This window comes from Amia ocellicauda, chromosome 16 (assembly GCF_036373705.1).
Source record: "Amia ocellicauda isolate fAmiCal2 chromosome 16, fAmiCal2.hap1, whole genome shotgun sequence".
Classification (NCBI taxonomy): domain Eukaryota; kingdom Metazoa; phylum Chordata; class Actinopteri; order Amiiformes; family Amiidae; genus Amia; species Amia ocellicauda.
Window position 1 is genome coordinate 18,468,896 of NC_089865.1, and position 15,151 is coordinate 18,484,046.

Below are 15,151 nucleotides of genomic sequence, written 5' to 3' on the forward strand. Positions count from 1 at the left end.
ATAATGTATGTAACAGTATGTGGTGAAAGCGTATAATCGCATTTGAGAGAGAAAGACAGACAGAGGAGAGAGAAAAGTTTAGAGTGAGCTTTTTTTTTTTATTCTTTTTTTTTTCATATTGCTTATTTTCCCTATTTATATGACTATGAAATAATTTGTCATCAAGCCCGAGTGCCCTGGGGACACCGGGTTAATACATTTTAAACTCCAAAAACCCAGGCCAGGAATTTTCTCCCGGTTTTGGAAATGCTACACATAACGGATTTAGACTGACTTTAAAACGTCCTCTAGAACATTTCCACCTCAAAACCCACACTTTCAAGAGGTATCGAGTTCTCTCCTGTTAGCAAACCGTTTTGTTAATACACGCACATTGATTTCAACTAGATACAGTTTCAATTAAAATCTCACTTTGAAAACTCCAACACTTGTTTTGTCTGGGAGGGAGCAGGTGAAGGTTATCTCTTGTGGTTATGCTTCTTATAAACTTGACACAAAAAAAGGATTACTGAGCTATGTGGCAGGTGGTATAAATATAGCAGAGAGGGAAAACAAACCAAAAATATCTGCTGTGAAAATGAAAAATCGATTGAATGTAAATGTGCAGCAGAGGTAATGGCAGTAATGTTACCAAATTATGATTTAAAAATGTTCAATCAGCTCTACTAGAGGTGGGGACTTTGAATATCAATATAGTCTGTGGATGGCTTTCCTGTGATTCCAGGGTGCTGTAAACTTCACTGAGCTGACAACCTCAGGGGGTACATTAATTAATGATCGATATTTTATGTTTTCATAGGTCTTGCTTATCCTGCAGAGAGAGAGAAAAAAGACGCATTCTTTTATTTTTGTGTGCATTGCCTTGAACATGGCGACGCACGATTTGCAAACTCAGTCTCCTTTGTACTTGTGCAGAACTCCCTGGGGTTGAATAATGGCTATAATGTCAAAAATAAGAAAAACATCTTTGCTTCCTGAGGCAGCGAGACAAATGCAGATACCTGAAAGCTGCCAAGCCTGTCATCGCGCTGTGGCTCCGGTACGCAGCTCTCGGGTTTAAATTTGCTTACTCTGTGTTCTTTCAGCTTCTAATTGGATGTGGTTAGGCCGGCTTTAGCTGGTAATTGTCAAGATGAGTTTTCACAAACATAACCAAATAATTTGAGAAAAAAAAAAAAAAATCCACAAGATCTTGAAAACACACAGTGTCAGGGAGTTAATTATTAATCCAAGTCAGCAGTTTTGCCATTGCATATTTTATGAATCGATAGTGAGGTCTATAATCTCCATGCCCAAAAGCAATTGTATTAAAAATGCACATATCCTAAAACAATTCACCACAACATTTACAAACTCCACATTAGGGAATGCTCGATTTATTTTTCCTGACTGACTAATTTTAGCCACTACATTAGTTTATTTTATTTTTCTCCACAGACGACAGTAGGGTAGCAGGGATTTCAGAACAGTGCAGAGAGCACTGTGTCTTGAAGCTTACAGGTAATGACATATTGATTCCCCCCCCAATCATGTATGACATGGTTAAGTCAATTTTTTTTGTTTAAATTAAATATAAAATATAAAAACGTCTGCTCTGTAAACAGCACTACAGCTGGTACAAGTACAAAGAGAGAGTAAGAGAGAGAAACAAAATGAACAAGCCCAGCAACAAGCTATGGACGTTTACAGACATTTATCCCTTTCCGATTCAAAAAGTGCATTGTGCAGTGTGAAATCGGAATGACTTTTCCAATAGTTGTAACTTGCAAAGTGGATGCACAAGAAAGAAACAAACAAGAAAAAAGTACTTCCAACAGCCAACATAGATCCATAAACGGATAAATAAGACGTAGTAGATTGCTGCCCAGGAGCTTTAATACAGCAATAGATCCATATTGAGCGGGAATATGCGGACCAGTGAGACAGGCTACAGTCCTCAGAAGAGGGCTCGTGGTGACTGCAGACTAAACTCGCTGTCTCAGCCTCTGCTGTTCCATGATGTGAAGGCCTGACCCCTCGCCCTCTCGCTCTCAATCTGTATTGGATAGATTTGTCTTTCCTTCTGGAAGGAGAAGCTGCTTTGACAGCCCGGCACAGTTGAAACAAAACACAGTGACGTTTGAAGCAAACACTCCAGGAAAAAAAAAAAAATCATGAGAAAGAATGAAAAAAAAAAAAAAAAAAAAACCTTGCTGGGAATTGAAAAGCTTAAAGAACTTATCTTTCATGGCACTTTTCTAACTTTCAATGGCACACTTCACTGATCAAAGTAAAATAAATAAATAAATAAAATAAATAAATAAATAAATAAATACTGCATTCAATAGTGAAGCAGAGGGTGACACCTTAGGAATCGAGATGATTGTAAGTGTGCAGGGGTGGGGTCTGCCCTCCAGTATTAGATCCAATGGAGATTATGACAGTTTAACAATATTCACCAAATTATTTTATGTGGGTGTTAATATTAAACTCACCCTGAGTGAGCTGGGCGTTGTTTTTCTCTGCATGTATGACAAAAATAAAATGTTTCCACTTGTTCAATGTTTAGTATTAGATTTGTATTATGATGTTTGCTGCATCTGTCTGCAAAGCCATAAACAGGGCTGTCACGAATCTATACAGGGCCCAGGCAGGCAGACGTTATTATGATTGGCTGTCAGACCAAGACATTTTAGCTGAGATGGACAGACTGTGAATTGGAGGACTGAATGGTAGAAACTCTGCAGAATAATAAAGATGATCCTGATTAGCACCAATCATTCTCTGTACACTAAGTCTGACATGGTTTCATCGTCAGAATCAAAGAGAAGGGGGGGGGGGGGGGGGGGGAATCTCCCCACAGCCCATTGATTGTAATAAAGAGGAAACTCAAAAGATGGGATATATGACATCTACGTGTGGACCACAATAGGCTGACATTTTCTAATGTTATCAAATCTGATATGCAGTGACTTGCATTCTTGACATAGTATCAGCATTTGAATCTTTCAGACCACAATGGTTAAGTATTGGAAATAAGGTGAGATACTGATCCAATGCAGAACTGACTGCCAGCTTGAACAAAGACAGACATTGTCTTGGATTTATTTCTGGTCCCTTTGTCACTAGAAATATTCTGCTCTGTTCTCAAGCTTAATTCATTCCCTTTTCAACAAAAAGGATATAATACAGATTACATTTGTATCAAATCCATTAGTCATGTAATGTTCTGATTAATTGAAATGCATTATACTTAAAAACAAGAAAAGGAGAAGCCTTCACAGTGCCATAACATGAGAGTCAGATTTTGGCAACAGAATAAAGAAATCGTGGAATATCAGACTGTAGTGAGTCTCCTTGCCCAGCAATACCTCAAATGCATTCAAAGACATTCCACTTGTGATGTTGTACTGGGCTTTTGTCATGAAATGTGTTTCTAAAGTTAAAGCGGTGCTGTTAAATGTGTTAACCTGCTAAATGTACTCGGGTAAAGAAGACGGACACAAACCTTTCAGTTTTTAGTGGGCAGGAGCGGGACTCCAGGCTCCAACTGGGAACACTGATAGACTTATTTATTCACCCGGTATGCCACATTCTGTCTAAAATACGGGAAGCTCAAGGGAAATGACTACATATTTTCACAAGAGACAGTTAAAATGTTTGCAGGTTAACAAATAAGGAGGATGATTGGCCTTTAATACTAAAAATAAATCCAAGAAGCATGCTCTTTAAGGCCGCTGCCTTGGCGAATCCTCGGGCTGCACTGTGCACCAATAGAGAAAGCAAATCAGCGGTCACGCAATGCAAGCTGCCCAGCCTGAAGCTCCCTGGGGTCTTTCAAAGATCCAAGGTCAGTAGGTGCCGGGGAGAAACCTCTTCAAAGACTTGGCAAAAGCACAGAAGCGCACACGCACGCACAGCACGCATGCACACGCACAGCACGCATGCACACGCACGCACGCGCACACGATGTTTCCACTTGTTTTGATATACACCATATACATAGCTTCCCTTCGCTGCCATGTCATGTCTGCAAAGTTTATTACTTCATCTTCATACATATATATATATATATATATATATGTAGTCTTCTCCCTGACAAAGTACTGTCATGACACTGTAGTCTGCTCTCTTGTGTGACACTTATTTTGCAGTGTGATGAATTGACAGTACCTGTGAGATATTTTGAAGTAATGGAATTAAGCCATATACCACAAAAACAAACGCTTTATGGCTGTAGGTGCTTCTGCATGTATAGTGGGAACAGCGAGACTGCTATCTCTAATTCTTTCTAATTTGCTGATATTATGCTAAGCCAATTCTCTATTTTTGCATTAAGTTGTCTCTCTGTATCAGGATTTCAGAAGGGGCTGCACTGGCTCATTAATTAACTCAAACAATGTGCCAGAATAATGCATTTTCAACCCACTGTCCTCTTATCGTAGTAAAACATGATTTGATAACAACCTTCTCTGAAAAGCCTCCATTTCCAACTTGAATGAATAACTTCATCTGGTTCGACTGTAGAAGAGAGAAAATACTTTACTTGCACTTTAAGTCAATTACAGCTCAAAAGCAATTCTGTATGGAAGTATGTCATTTTTCATCAGCTACTTCCATCCATTTAATATCGCAATGTTTTTTTTCCGTAGTTTTTTTAAATACATACATACCTACATACTTCCATAAATACGGTTTAAGTCCTTTTACTGGTGATGGGGAAACTGTGTAATGTTGAAAATAAGTAGCAATAATAATATTAATAATAATAATAATAATAATAATAATAATAATAATAATAATAATAATAATGAATCCATGCCAGTCGAAGCAATTTCCACATTTTAACTGTAAATACTTCAAAGATAGATCATTCCCCTGAGTTTCATTGCGGCTGGGTTTGACTGAAGTGTTTAATTTTATGAAAGTAGCTCTTTCACCTCTGGGGGGCTGCCTGTCCTCCTATCAAAATGTTCTCTCTTCTGCAGGTAACAGTGTGCCAGTGTTATTGACATACCTGATGCACCATCACCGCCAAGCTGCGAGATGCCCAGCATGCCAGGATTTCAGTTGCAGGCGCACACACACAAATAGATAACCATCTAGGTGCTCACAGATCAGGATGAAATTGCTGTGTCTCACACCAACCCACAAAGGCTGCTCAAGAGAGGGCAATTCCTTGCAAAGGCCAGGGTGACTACACAGCACACTTCAGACATGCAGAATGATTGGAAACTTTAACTCAACACTGAGCGGCTGTGCTCTGCCATTTCAAGATGGTTTATCCTGCGATTGACTCAGAATTAGTTTTTTTCCTAATACACAAATTAAATAAATTCTGGAACAATTGGGTAAAGGTCTCTACATTCAAAGAGGAAAAAAACGTGTGTGTGTGTGTGTGTGTGTGTGTATATATATATATATATATATATATATATATATATATATATATATACACACACACACACACATATATATATATATATATATATATACACACACATACACTGAATCATGTAAAACTGGAGAGGTTGGATGAATAATCTTAATAATTAAGTAATCACTCGCTATGTCTCACACATGAGGGAATTGACAGCAACAGGATCAATTCAACATCTTGGCTCTGCTATTGCCTCACAGCTGCCTCATGGTCACATGTGTCACAAGCTTGCAAAATGACTCCCATTCACATACTAGGTTTTTGGTACAGTTAAAATTACACCATGTCAAGCGTTTGATGTGGGAGTCATAGTCTGTAGTCACTGCCCTATTTTTCCTGGCTAGGCCAACCCTGGTCTTTGAGGACACCCTACCTTGCTGTTTTTTGTTCCAAATGAGCTCTAAAAATGTCTTAATTGAACCTTAATTGAAGTAAAAATCTGCTTAGATTTGACTTTTTTAATATGTGTATTAAAGGAGTTGGTTACATAAGTTCTTTCTACAATTCTATACTTAAATTTAAACCCCCTATGGTTTAAAATAATTCATTTTTTGGGTACCTACTACCTAAAAAGATATGGATCTTGTCCTGCAGCACAAACTCTGCAGTACTTTGCCCACTGAGCCACTGTTTTAATGGTTTCCTCCAGTGCTGCTCAGAGCCAGACTGGTGAATTATACAGGACAGACATGATCACCAGTTTACAGCAGACAGCCGGTTAACTGAGCCACTCCGAGAGCCGAGCAGATGCAGCCATGTTGGTAACGACCGAATTAATTTTGCAGAGATCCAAGTTGTTCATTTTTTTAAAACACCAGTAGCCCACGCATACGAATCATGCCAACCATAGCCCTGGAGTTTGTTTGACCAGCTTTATGGTAGATATCGTTTTGTTTTATCATCATTATTTAGCACTTCTTCCAGCATATCAATAGCACATGATTTTAGTTTCAGTGAAATGCTTTTTGCAAGACGCCATGCAACACGAAGGGATGCTGCTGTTGTGTTTTCCTGGATGGAAGTGGTTTTATGGATCGCAAGGACACAGTTGTGGCATAAAGTATGTAAGCTTTCTATTTTACTTTTGAGTGTGTTTGACTGAGGAGGGAAGTTTGTTAGAGCTGCCATGCTTTGTTTCAAAATGTCAATGAACATTTGTTGTTTTGCAGACTGCTACTGTTTGTGTGCACAACACACACACTTTGCATTATCTTTTCCTAGTAGAACAAAGCAAAAATTCTGTTCACTCTGAATTGAACAGACTGTTTTCACTGTCTACTGTGCGCTATTTATATATATAAAAAGATACTAATTGAGTGAACTTAGTCAATGGTATTGGAAATCTCATAACCTTCAGGACGTCTACTGCAGATGCCTATTTCAGGGTTTCAGGGACGCCATCATCATCATCATCATCATCACAGGCCTGACTGCTTTGCTCAAGATGAATACAGTACATCTGTTAGTTCTTTGCCCTTCCACATATTGAGATGCCATTTTGCAGCTCCTACAGATTTGCAGGCTTTCACACAGGTGATTTAATAAAATTAACCCTAATTTGTTTCTCTGCTAGGCCTATATCAAATCCAAATGAGAAGGTAGTGTGAATAATTTAGCCATGCAGGGTATGGCTCTAATGCTGGGAACCACTTTAGACAAGACTTCACTACAGAGCTCATTCTGAAAGTGTGACATGTCAACATTTAGAGGCTGGAACACATGCAATGTTAAAAGACTGGGAGTGACAAAGACTCCTGGCATAATAATTAAGCATCCATACATACCTGGGGTCAAGAAGACACTTCAAAAACTGGAACAGCAGATTTTCATCCTGAAGAAAAAAAATATATATTTCAATAAATCAATGATGCTTGTAGAGTTAGAGAAATGCAGCATCAGATTTGTACTGCTATACATGTGGGACACACTCAATGATTTCGAAGTCGAGAGTGCCCCACATTTGGCAGCACAGGGCTGCTATTAATGGAAGAAGAGACATTCTTTGTGACAGGCACAACAGGGTGCATTACAGGTAGAATAGTCCTGTTTACACCTACATTATTAGGGATATTTTAGAATGAACAAATAAGGTGATATATAAATCACATCATTATTCGTTATCTCAGTTTAACTGGCGCTGCTTGATAGAGATCATATCACATGTTGGGTGATTTCATAATAACATCATAGTTTTAATGTACAGTTCAGACATAATACTAACAATAACATTATCTTTAATGAGTGATATTAGCAAGCGATTGGAGTCATGGCAAGCCCAGGAAAAGTAAGATAAAAGCAAAACCAAAATGCCATCATCCTTATTTTTATTACACTAAAAGCACAGTGAGACAATGAACTTGTTTCCTAAAAGCCACTCGCTCCCCAAGAAGCACCGTGCACAACCGTCAGCAGGAGAACCTGCTCTAGGTATAACAGAATTGTTCCAATTAAGCAAAGGGGTGGGGTTTTGATGTCAATGCGCTTACATTTCAAGAAGTTGAAGAAATATCGCCATTTCCAGTGTTTACATTGAGATTTTGAGACCCGGGTTGCCATTTTGGTATGTAGAAAGGCCGATGTCAAAGGAACGTTTCTGATTGGCTGACGAGAAAATCACAATCTCCATTTAAAACTGAAGTCACCCCATTTCAAAGACTGTTCTGGGACCTCTTCTGTGGAGCTGCAGAATTTGGGACAGTGTAAAATGTATAGAAAACTGAAAAAGCTGTCAAATCTTCAGGAAAGAGCTTAATGTCGTGTTTGGATCAATAACCTGATAGCAACTGGATGGAAAACAAATGGTCTAAATGGCCTCCTCTTGTCTGTTACCAGTCTATGTTCTTATTATGGTTTATTGAACAGACTCTCAAGCCTGATAACCTGCAAATAGGTTGAAAGCAGCTTTACACCTTGGAGTGACCTCTGGTGGGACACAAGGTTGCGCTGAGAAAATGACTGTCATCCACATCTTTCCCTCTTGCTCTTTCTCGGGAAAGTCTGCAGCAGCACTTACAAACCCCAGTCCCAGCTGGACCCCCTCCAAGAGACCTGCCTAAACTGCTGTCACTCAGGCATTACTTTCTGGGCAAATGTGTGGGTTAAACATAAGGTTGTATAATGCAGGGGGCAGAAGACGATAGAATGGCGCAAAGCTATTATTTTACGATCTTCGTTTCAGAGCGCAAACCTCACTCACTGTGAGTCTCAGCTGAAGAGGTCAAGGAATGATGCAGGACCCTGCTTCAATTCTCCTACCGGACAAAGTCCTATCAACAGTCAGGCCAAATTAGTCATTCACAAATCTGCTTTTCTGTGCTGCAATCCCCTTCTGTCGAGATTAAGTGCAGGGGTGGCAAGCAGGAACATAAACAGTATATGGGGAATGAGCAATGGGAAGACAATCTTTTTTGCAACGACATCCTGAAATTATAGTCTACCTGCTATTTTTATTTTCTTCACCACCATATGTTAATAGATTGTGTCTGAGCCACACTATGTCACCTAACCACAGGTTCCCGTGAATACGATATGTAGAGCAAAAAGGTCCTGAAAGGTGTTTCATCGAATGCTGCTATTCAATTATCAGCACTTGACCTACCTAGTGCTCAGAAAGCACAGAATGATGAGGACAGAAAGACTTCAGATAACCAATGCAGCCATTGCACAACCTTACAAGTATCTGTTGCTGATGGAAGAGGGACCAGCACTGAAAGACTGAAATAGTCCTAGCTCTAAAACACAAAAGGTACAAACTGAGAGACTGAGGAAAATTACAGTGAGAAGAGATGTAGTCTTGGAGACTGAAATACATAAAATGAGAATACTCCATTCAGGCAAAGGATTCAGTTGATCAAAGCAAAATCAGCATTAGTATAGTACTCACTGTACATGCTTGTACAGAGTGATATTTGGTCATCTGTCCTTTTCTGCTATTCAGGGCAATCAAAGCATTTGTTTAGACGACATAATTTGGAGCCCGGGGAATGCTTTTATTCAGATTGTCTCCCTCATCACAATTACTGCAGGTTACAGAAAGAAATAACGGCACAAAGTGCAGCATTCTGGGCCAGGATAACACCAGACAAAGGAATATTCGGCTCTTCATTAGCGAGACTAGGTGGGCCTTTTTCCCTACTTTGAAGGATGAAGAGGAAATGCACTGCACCAGCTAGCATTGGTTTCCTTTGTTTTTCTTTCAGATTCAGTGATCAAATGCGCGAAGTTATGACTGCGACACGGCTGGCTGCAGTGGGTCTGAAACATTGTTCTGCCTTTCCTTTCATCTACAGCAGTCTGTTCAAACTCTGTGCATGATTAGAATGTGAGTAGAATGATATCTGAAGGAACAACAAAGGACTGACATGACATGCTTTCACTTACTAAAATATCTTCTGCCTGGCAAACGTTCCAAATGTTTTGTTAAAACGGATCATTAATTGGGTCCCAGTTCCAATTTTCTGTGACCTAAATTATCTTCAGTGACCAGAGGATTGTGAGCACCTGATACGGACTCAGTAAACACTAATTAATAATAGCTATGTCTCTCCAAAAGGCAAGAAGTTCCCTCAACTATGATGCAAGCAGGCCTTTTAGTGAGAAGCACAGTGGGGGGGAGTAAAACAAACTCTGACATTCGCATGTTGACTAATACAAAAAAAAAAAAAAGTAATGACAAAGAGAACATGTCATAAATTACTTAAATAAGGGTTTGAACGCACACAAGTCTAAATATAGGGCAACCGTCTCTTTACAGATGCAGATCTGATGTAAGAATGCCCTGGAGACAAGGTCTTCCTGAGTGGGGGCTGGTGTTTTATAGGTGTATTTATTTGATTTCATTGAATATTTCAAGAAAACAAAAATGGTGACACTCCTAATGTGAACAAAATCAATCAAAGCCTGACTTTCACCTCATTATTACGGTGAAGTCCATGGCTCTCTTAAGAAACATTTATTTATCTGGTAAACAAAAGCAAACCGAAAAAAAAGACTTCATAATAATGCTGTTGCACATAAACAATGCAAGTGAAGCGGAAAGTATGGATTCATAAATACAACATGTACACAGAGAGTTGCATCAGCTGTACTCATTAAAACTTAATTTAAAGTTTTGAAGAATAGAGTAGGTCTGTGTTTTTTTATTTGCCTCTACGGTAATGATCCCTCAAAGCTTCTGAAAATGCAATTTAAGGTACCGTTCAATTACATCCTTGCTATTCCCTTACACGCAGCTAAATTGATCTTTGTTCATTACAGGTTCAATACAACAATTTTGTTTGTATCTCGGATGTAAACAGCATTAAGAACATCAATAAAGGTTTCAGACTCCTGTCTCGTCAGCAACCAATCAGTAGAAATAAGTGCAATCAACCCCATTGTTCTATGGCACAGGGAACACAAAGATACTTTAACTTTAATATTCCATCCAGAAACAGGTCTATGGATTGATTACATAGAGAAAAAGTGCTAGAGAAACCATAGAATGAATAATAAACTAAATCTTAAACATCAGAAGAAAATACGTTTATTTCTTATAGGCTCTATTAATTCAATAAAATCAAAAACATCAAAAGCTAAAATAAAATACGTTTTTGTGACTGTTAATTGAAGTCTTCGAATAACTTTAGAATTAAAATGATTGGCATAAAAATGAAATCCACGTTACCTTTAATACTGCACCTGTATTTGTAACCTTTGCACAGAATCTACTGTTTGTTAGTTGACTTACTTTGTGCATTTGACTATTTATTGAAACAGTTTCTGTAATCGGAACAGTTGCATTACATAATATTGCTGTAATATATTGAACAATGTCATTTTGTGTTTTGGGTATCATTTTCTGCAATCAGATTAGGCAGTTAATTGTCAGAATTAGCATTCCAGACATTCCAAGCAATTAGTTTGCATTCGGTCAATCGTTGTACTAGGGAGGGATTTGAGTGCTCTCGCCAAAGCAGTGTAATTCAACGCAGTTTAGGAGTACCAATTAGTTACAGGTGGACAATTTAATGGCCTCCAGGACCTCCTTGCCAGCAGTCAGCGCAAGCAGTCTTCAGTGCCCCACTTCCAAAGGGCAAGGACTCTTGCTGCGGGACTCCAGCAAGGAGAAAACTGTGAGGAGACGCCACACATCAAAACTTGGCAGCTATGACTATTTCTTAGATTCCCATCCTGCTTTCTCCTGCCTCTCTGCGGTCACCTGCTGGCCACTGCTTCCCTAATCACTCCAACCTCATCTCTCTGTCTCTCCCCTCCTCCTCTCTCCCCTCCATTCCCCTCACAGGAGGTCTGTGGAACTGCCACCCAGCTTCCAACAAGGACGACTTCGTCTCTGTTTTTGCCTCCCACCTCTCTCTGGATTGCCTTGCTTTCATCAAGTTATGGAACTCCCCTGAGAAATCAACTACTTATTTCCACCTTCTCCTCACCTTCTGCTGATTTCTCCATCTCAATCCCCTTAGAATCTATGACACTCTCTTCCTCTTCCATTACAAACCTAGGAGTCACCCCTGATCCTGTGCTCTCCTACACTCGGCACATCACCACGGTGACATGCGCCTGCCGATTCTTCATGAACAACATAAGCAGAATCCGACCCTTCCTCACCAACTACATAACTCAGCTGCTCTTCCAGACCCTGGACTACTGCATCTACTACCCGCCTGCTCCAACTCATCTGCGGCTCGTCTGGTATTCTCTCTGCCCCGATTCGCACACACTACTCCACTGCTCCGCTCCCTCCACTGGCTCCCGATCTCAGCTCAGATCCAGTTCAAGACCTTCAAACCGTCAAACCCTCATCTCTCCTTACACCCCCTCCAGACCTCTCCGGTCTTCCTCCGCCAGAAGGTTAACTTTTCCTCCTCTCCACTCCCCTTCCATCAGAGCCGCTCCTTTTAATCTCTGGCCCCTAAGAGGTGGAATGACCTTCCCACTGAAATCAGGACAGCGGAGTCCCTGACCTCCTTCCGACGATTACTTTTCAGACTGTACCTGTAACTTAGTAGTTTATTCCCCCAGAGTGGTTCAGCTCTCCTGTCATTTTGCACTTTATTTAACATTTTCATTATACTGCTTACTTTTACAATGCTAGTATTCCTGTTTATTTGTGATTTTCTCTACGCCCCCTTCACCTTAGCTCTTAACTATGACTTCAGTGTATCTTGTCTGCACTTGTCAGCTATTCAAATCTAGGATGTAGGACTTGTATTGTATATTAACTGTATATTGTACATATGCACTTGAACCTGTAATTGTTACATTTTGATCTGTAAATTTATACCGTGTTATTGCACTTTTGTATTGCTCTTATATTCTGTAAATCACCTTGGATAAGGGCATCTACCAATAAATAAGTAATACAAACATAATATAGAATAAAATTGTTTTAAAGGGCAAATGAGTCTGGTAAGAATTTGAGGCTTCTGGTTTATTTGAGAAATAAGAATAAGAATCTGACACAAAGACCATAAGAAAACAAACCATTCTTTGGGGAAATCAAACTCACTTATTACCCCCACTTGGACACTGCAAACCCATACTCCACAAGGACATCATGTATCTAAAATTGTCTGGGCTTTATACAGTCTTCCATGTCCAGTCTTTGATTTTTTTTATTTAAACTGCAAAAGAACAGAACTTTCTTTATAATTCAGTGAAGTACGAAGAAGCTGGATTGCTTTTTTGAAAGCTAGTTTACGTTTCATATACTTTTTGAAGAAGTAGATGAGTTGTATGGTTGATATTCAAAGATACAGTTTCTTATCTGTCCTCAGTGGCCACAGTGGACAGCATCTTAAAAGCCAACCAAGAAAGGCACTATTGTACTGTACTCCTACACAATACACTGAAAGTAAAAAATGTAAAAAGCATGGAACGGGAAAATATTCTCCCCACAGAGGTAGTGGTGCAGCAAAGAGACAATCGCTGGTCACTTTTTCTAATCTAACCCGTGAAAGCTACCCTTAACAAAATTTCAAAAAAGAGGGGAAAAAATTAAAATAAATCATAGACTTTTCAGGTAGCCAATTTTCTGTCACTTTAACAGTAATTTGCAAATCCAGGAATAAACTGCTAAACCATCACATCACAGGCCTCTGATGACCGTCTGAAGACTAAAAAAATAGATTTTTTTCAATTAGCGAATGGATGGCAATGTAATTAATGATAACACAAAAAACAATTACAGAAACACTTGCAGATCTTTCAAGCCCACTTAAAAGATAATTCTGCCAGTCCTGTTTTTTGTTTTGCGCCCCCCCCCCCCCCCGTTATCTTTAAGATTTTCGAAGGTATCTCACATTCAATTAATCTCAAATGTAATTACGGGAAATCCAACTCAGAGTGTGTGGCCTTAGATTCCATTAAGCTACCACAGAGAATTGGCAGCAAAAGTGGGCAAAGTCAGAAGTAGGGCGAACAGCAGGCATGTCTTAAGACCCTCCACTGTGTGTGTAAACTGGGGTTCCAAGCCTCAGTTATAGGCTGGTGCAGAATAGCATTTCCCAAGGGCTCTGAGTTTCTGGGAGGGAGTGAGTGCACTATGGTGATCATTTTTACTGAGGAACCACTTGTCAGTATGGGCAAAGCCAGTACGAGTGACATCTGTCTTAAGTCTATTGAGAAAGAAGCAATTAGCCTGATAACCCCTATCTCTCAGTGCACATCTGAGTGCCTACACTTCTGTCAGGTTAGTGTTGCAATACAGTGCCACGTCAGTTTAAATGGTACCCAGTGATTCATAGTTCAGGATGTTAAAAATAAACAAAAGCTAGGTTGTTGCTTAATTATTATTTTATTATTAATAATAATAATGCAATATATATATATGAATTGTAATTGAAAAAGGGATGTTTAGGCTTCCTGAACAGACACCACATTTTTTAAACTCACAAAATTAAACGTGTAGTGTTGCCATTTCGAGCTCAATTGACAAACAAATCACTATTAGTCAGCAATTAGGCTTGAAACTAAGCCTTTAGAATCACCCTGCTGGGGTGAAGACACTGGGAGGAAGGTGCTTACCACCAGCTTGTCGACTATGGGATGAATCTCATCTGCAAAGTGGGTGGCCACCAGATCAGCAGCTTTGGAGGGGTCAATGCACAAGAGCTCCTGGAGAGGAACAAATAAAACAAAATAAAATCAGATTAAACCAGAATTACTTTTAAACACAATTTCTTCCTAGAAAATAAAACAAAAGCAGAGGTAACCAGTTCAATGACAGCGATTTTATTTTCTTCCAGAAGAAATTAAGCAACATCAGGGTAAAAGTAAGGCCTTGGTAGTGAGATGCACATAACAGCAGCAATTTTTATGGAACCTGCTGGCACCATAACTGTAGGTAATTGTGTTCCTTGCTTTTCAGTCAAATTGAATTTAAATTGCAGAAAACAAATGAGACCTACTTGTTTGGGGAATTCATTACATTTCACTATGTATCTCTGTTTTTATTGTGTTTTTTTTTTTCTCCAAATGTCCTACAGCAGGGATAATGAGATTAAATCTGAGATATTTCTGATTTCTAATATGATGCTTGTTCCATTTTTTAATAAGGGTTTAGCCTGTGACTTCAGGGACACTGTACCTGGACGTGTTCCAAGGCTTTGTCCCACACCAACTGCTTTTCTTCAGGACTGTATCCTGGGATTGAGAGGATGTTGTGAATATAGTTAAATATATCCTCCTGTTACAAAAAAAAAAAAAAAAAAAGGAAACAAAAAACAGATATTG

General features: G+C 39.3%; 1 protein-coding gene across 5 annotated transcripts in view; it reads right to left on the reverse strand.

The window, feature by feature from the left end:
- The window catches only part of vps8 (VPS8 subunit of CORVET complex), a 183,437-nt gene that overhangs the window by 106,200 nt on the left and 62,086 nt on the right, over positions 1–15,151 (reverse strand). For all 5 annotated transcript variants that reach the window (XR_010804780.1, XM_066688393.1, XM_066688391.1 and 2 more), the window contains 3 exons: positions 15,006–15,104; positions 14,444–14,533; positions 7,204–7,250 (listed from right to left, as the gene is read on the reverse strand). Coding sequence is in view for 4 of the 5 variants with exons in the window: in XM_066688393.1 (XP_066544490.1) it covers positions 7,204–7,250; positions 14,444–14,533; positions 15,006–15,104 (236 nt within the window). In the remaining variant the exon portion in view is untranslated. The remainder of the gene's footprint in view (positions 1–7,203; positions 7,251–14,443; positions 14,534–15,005; positions 15,105–15,151) is intronic.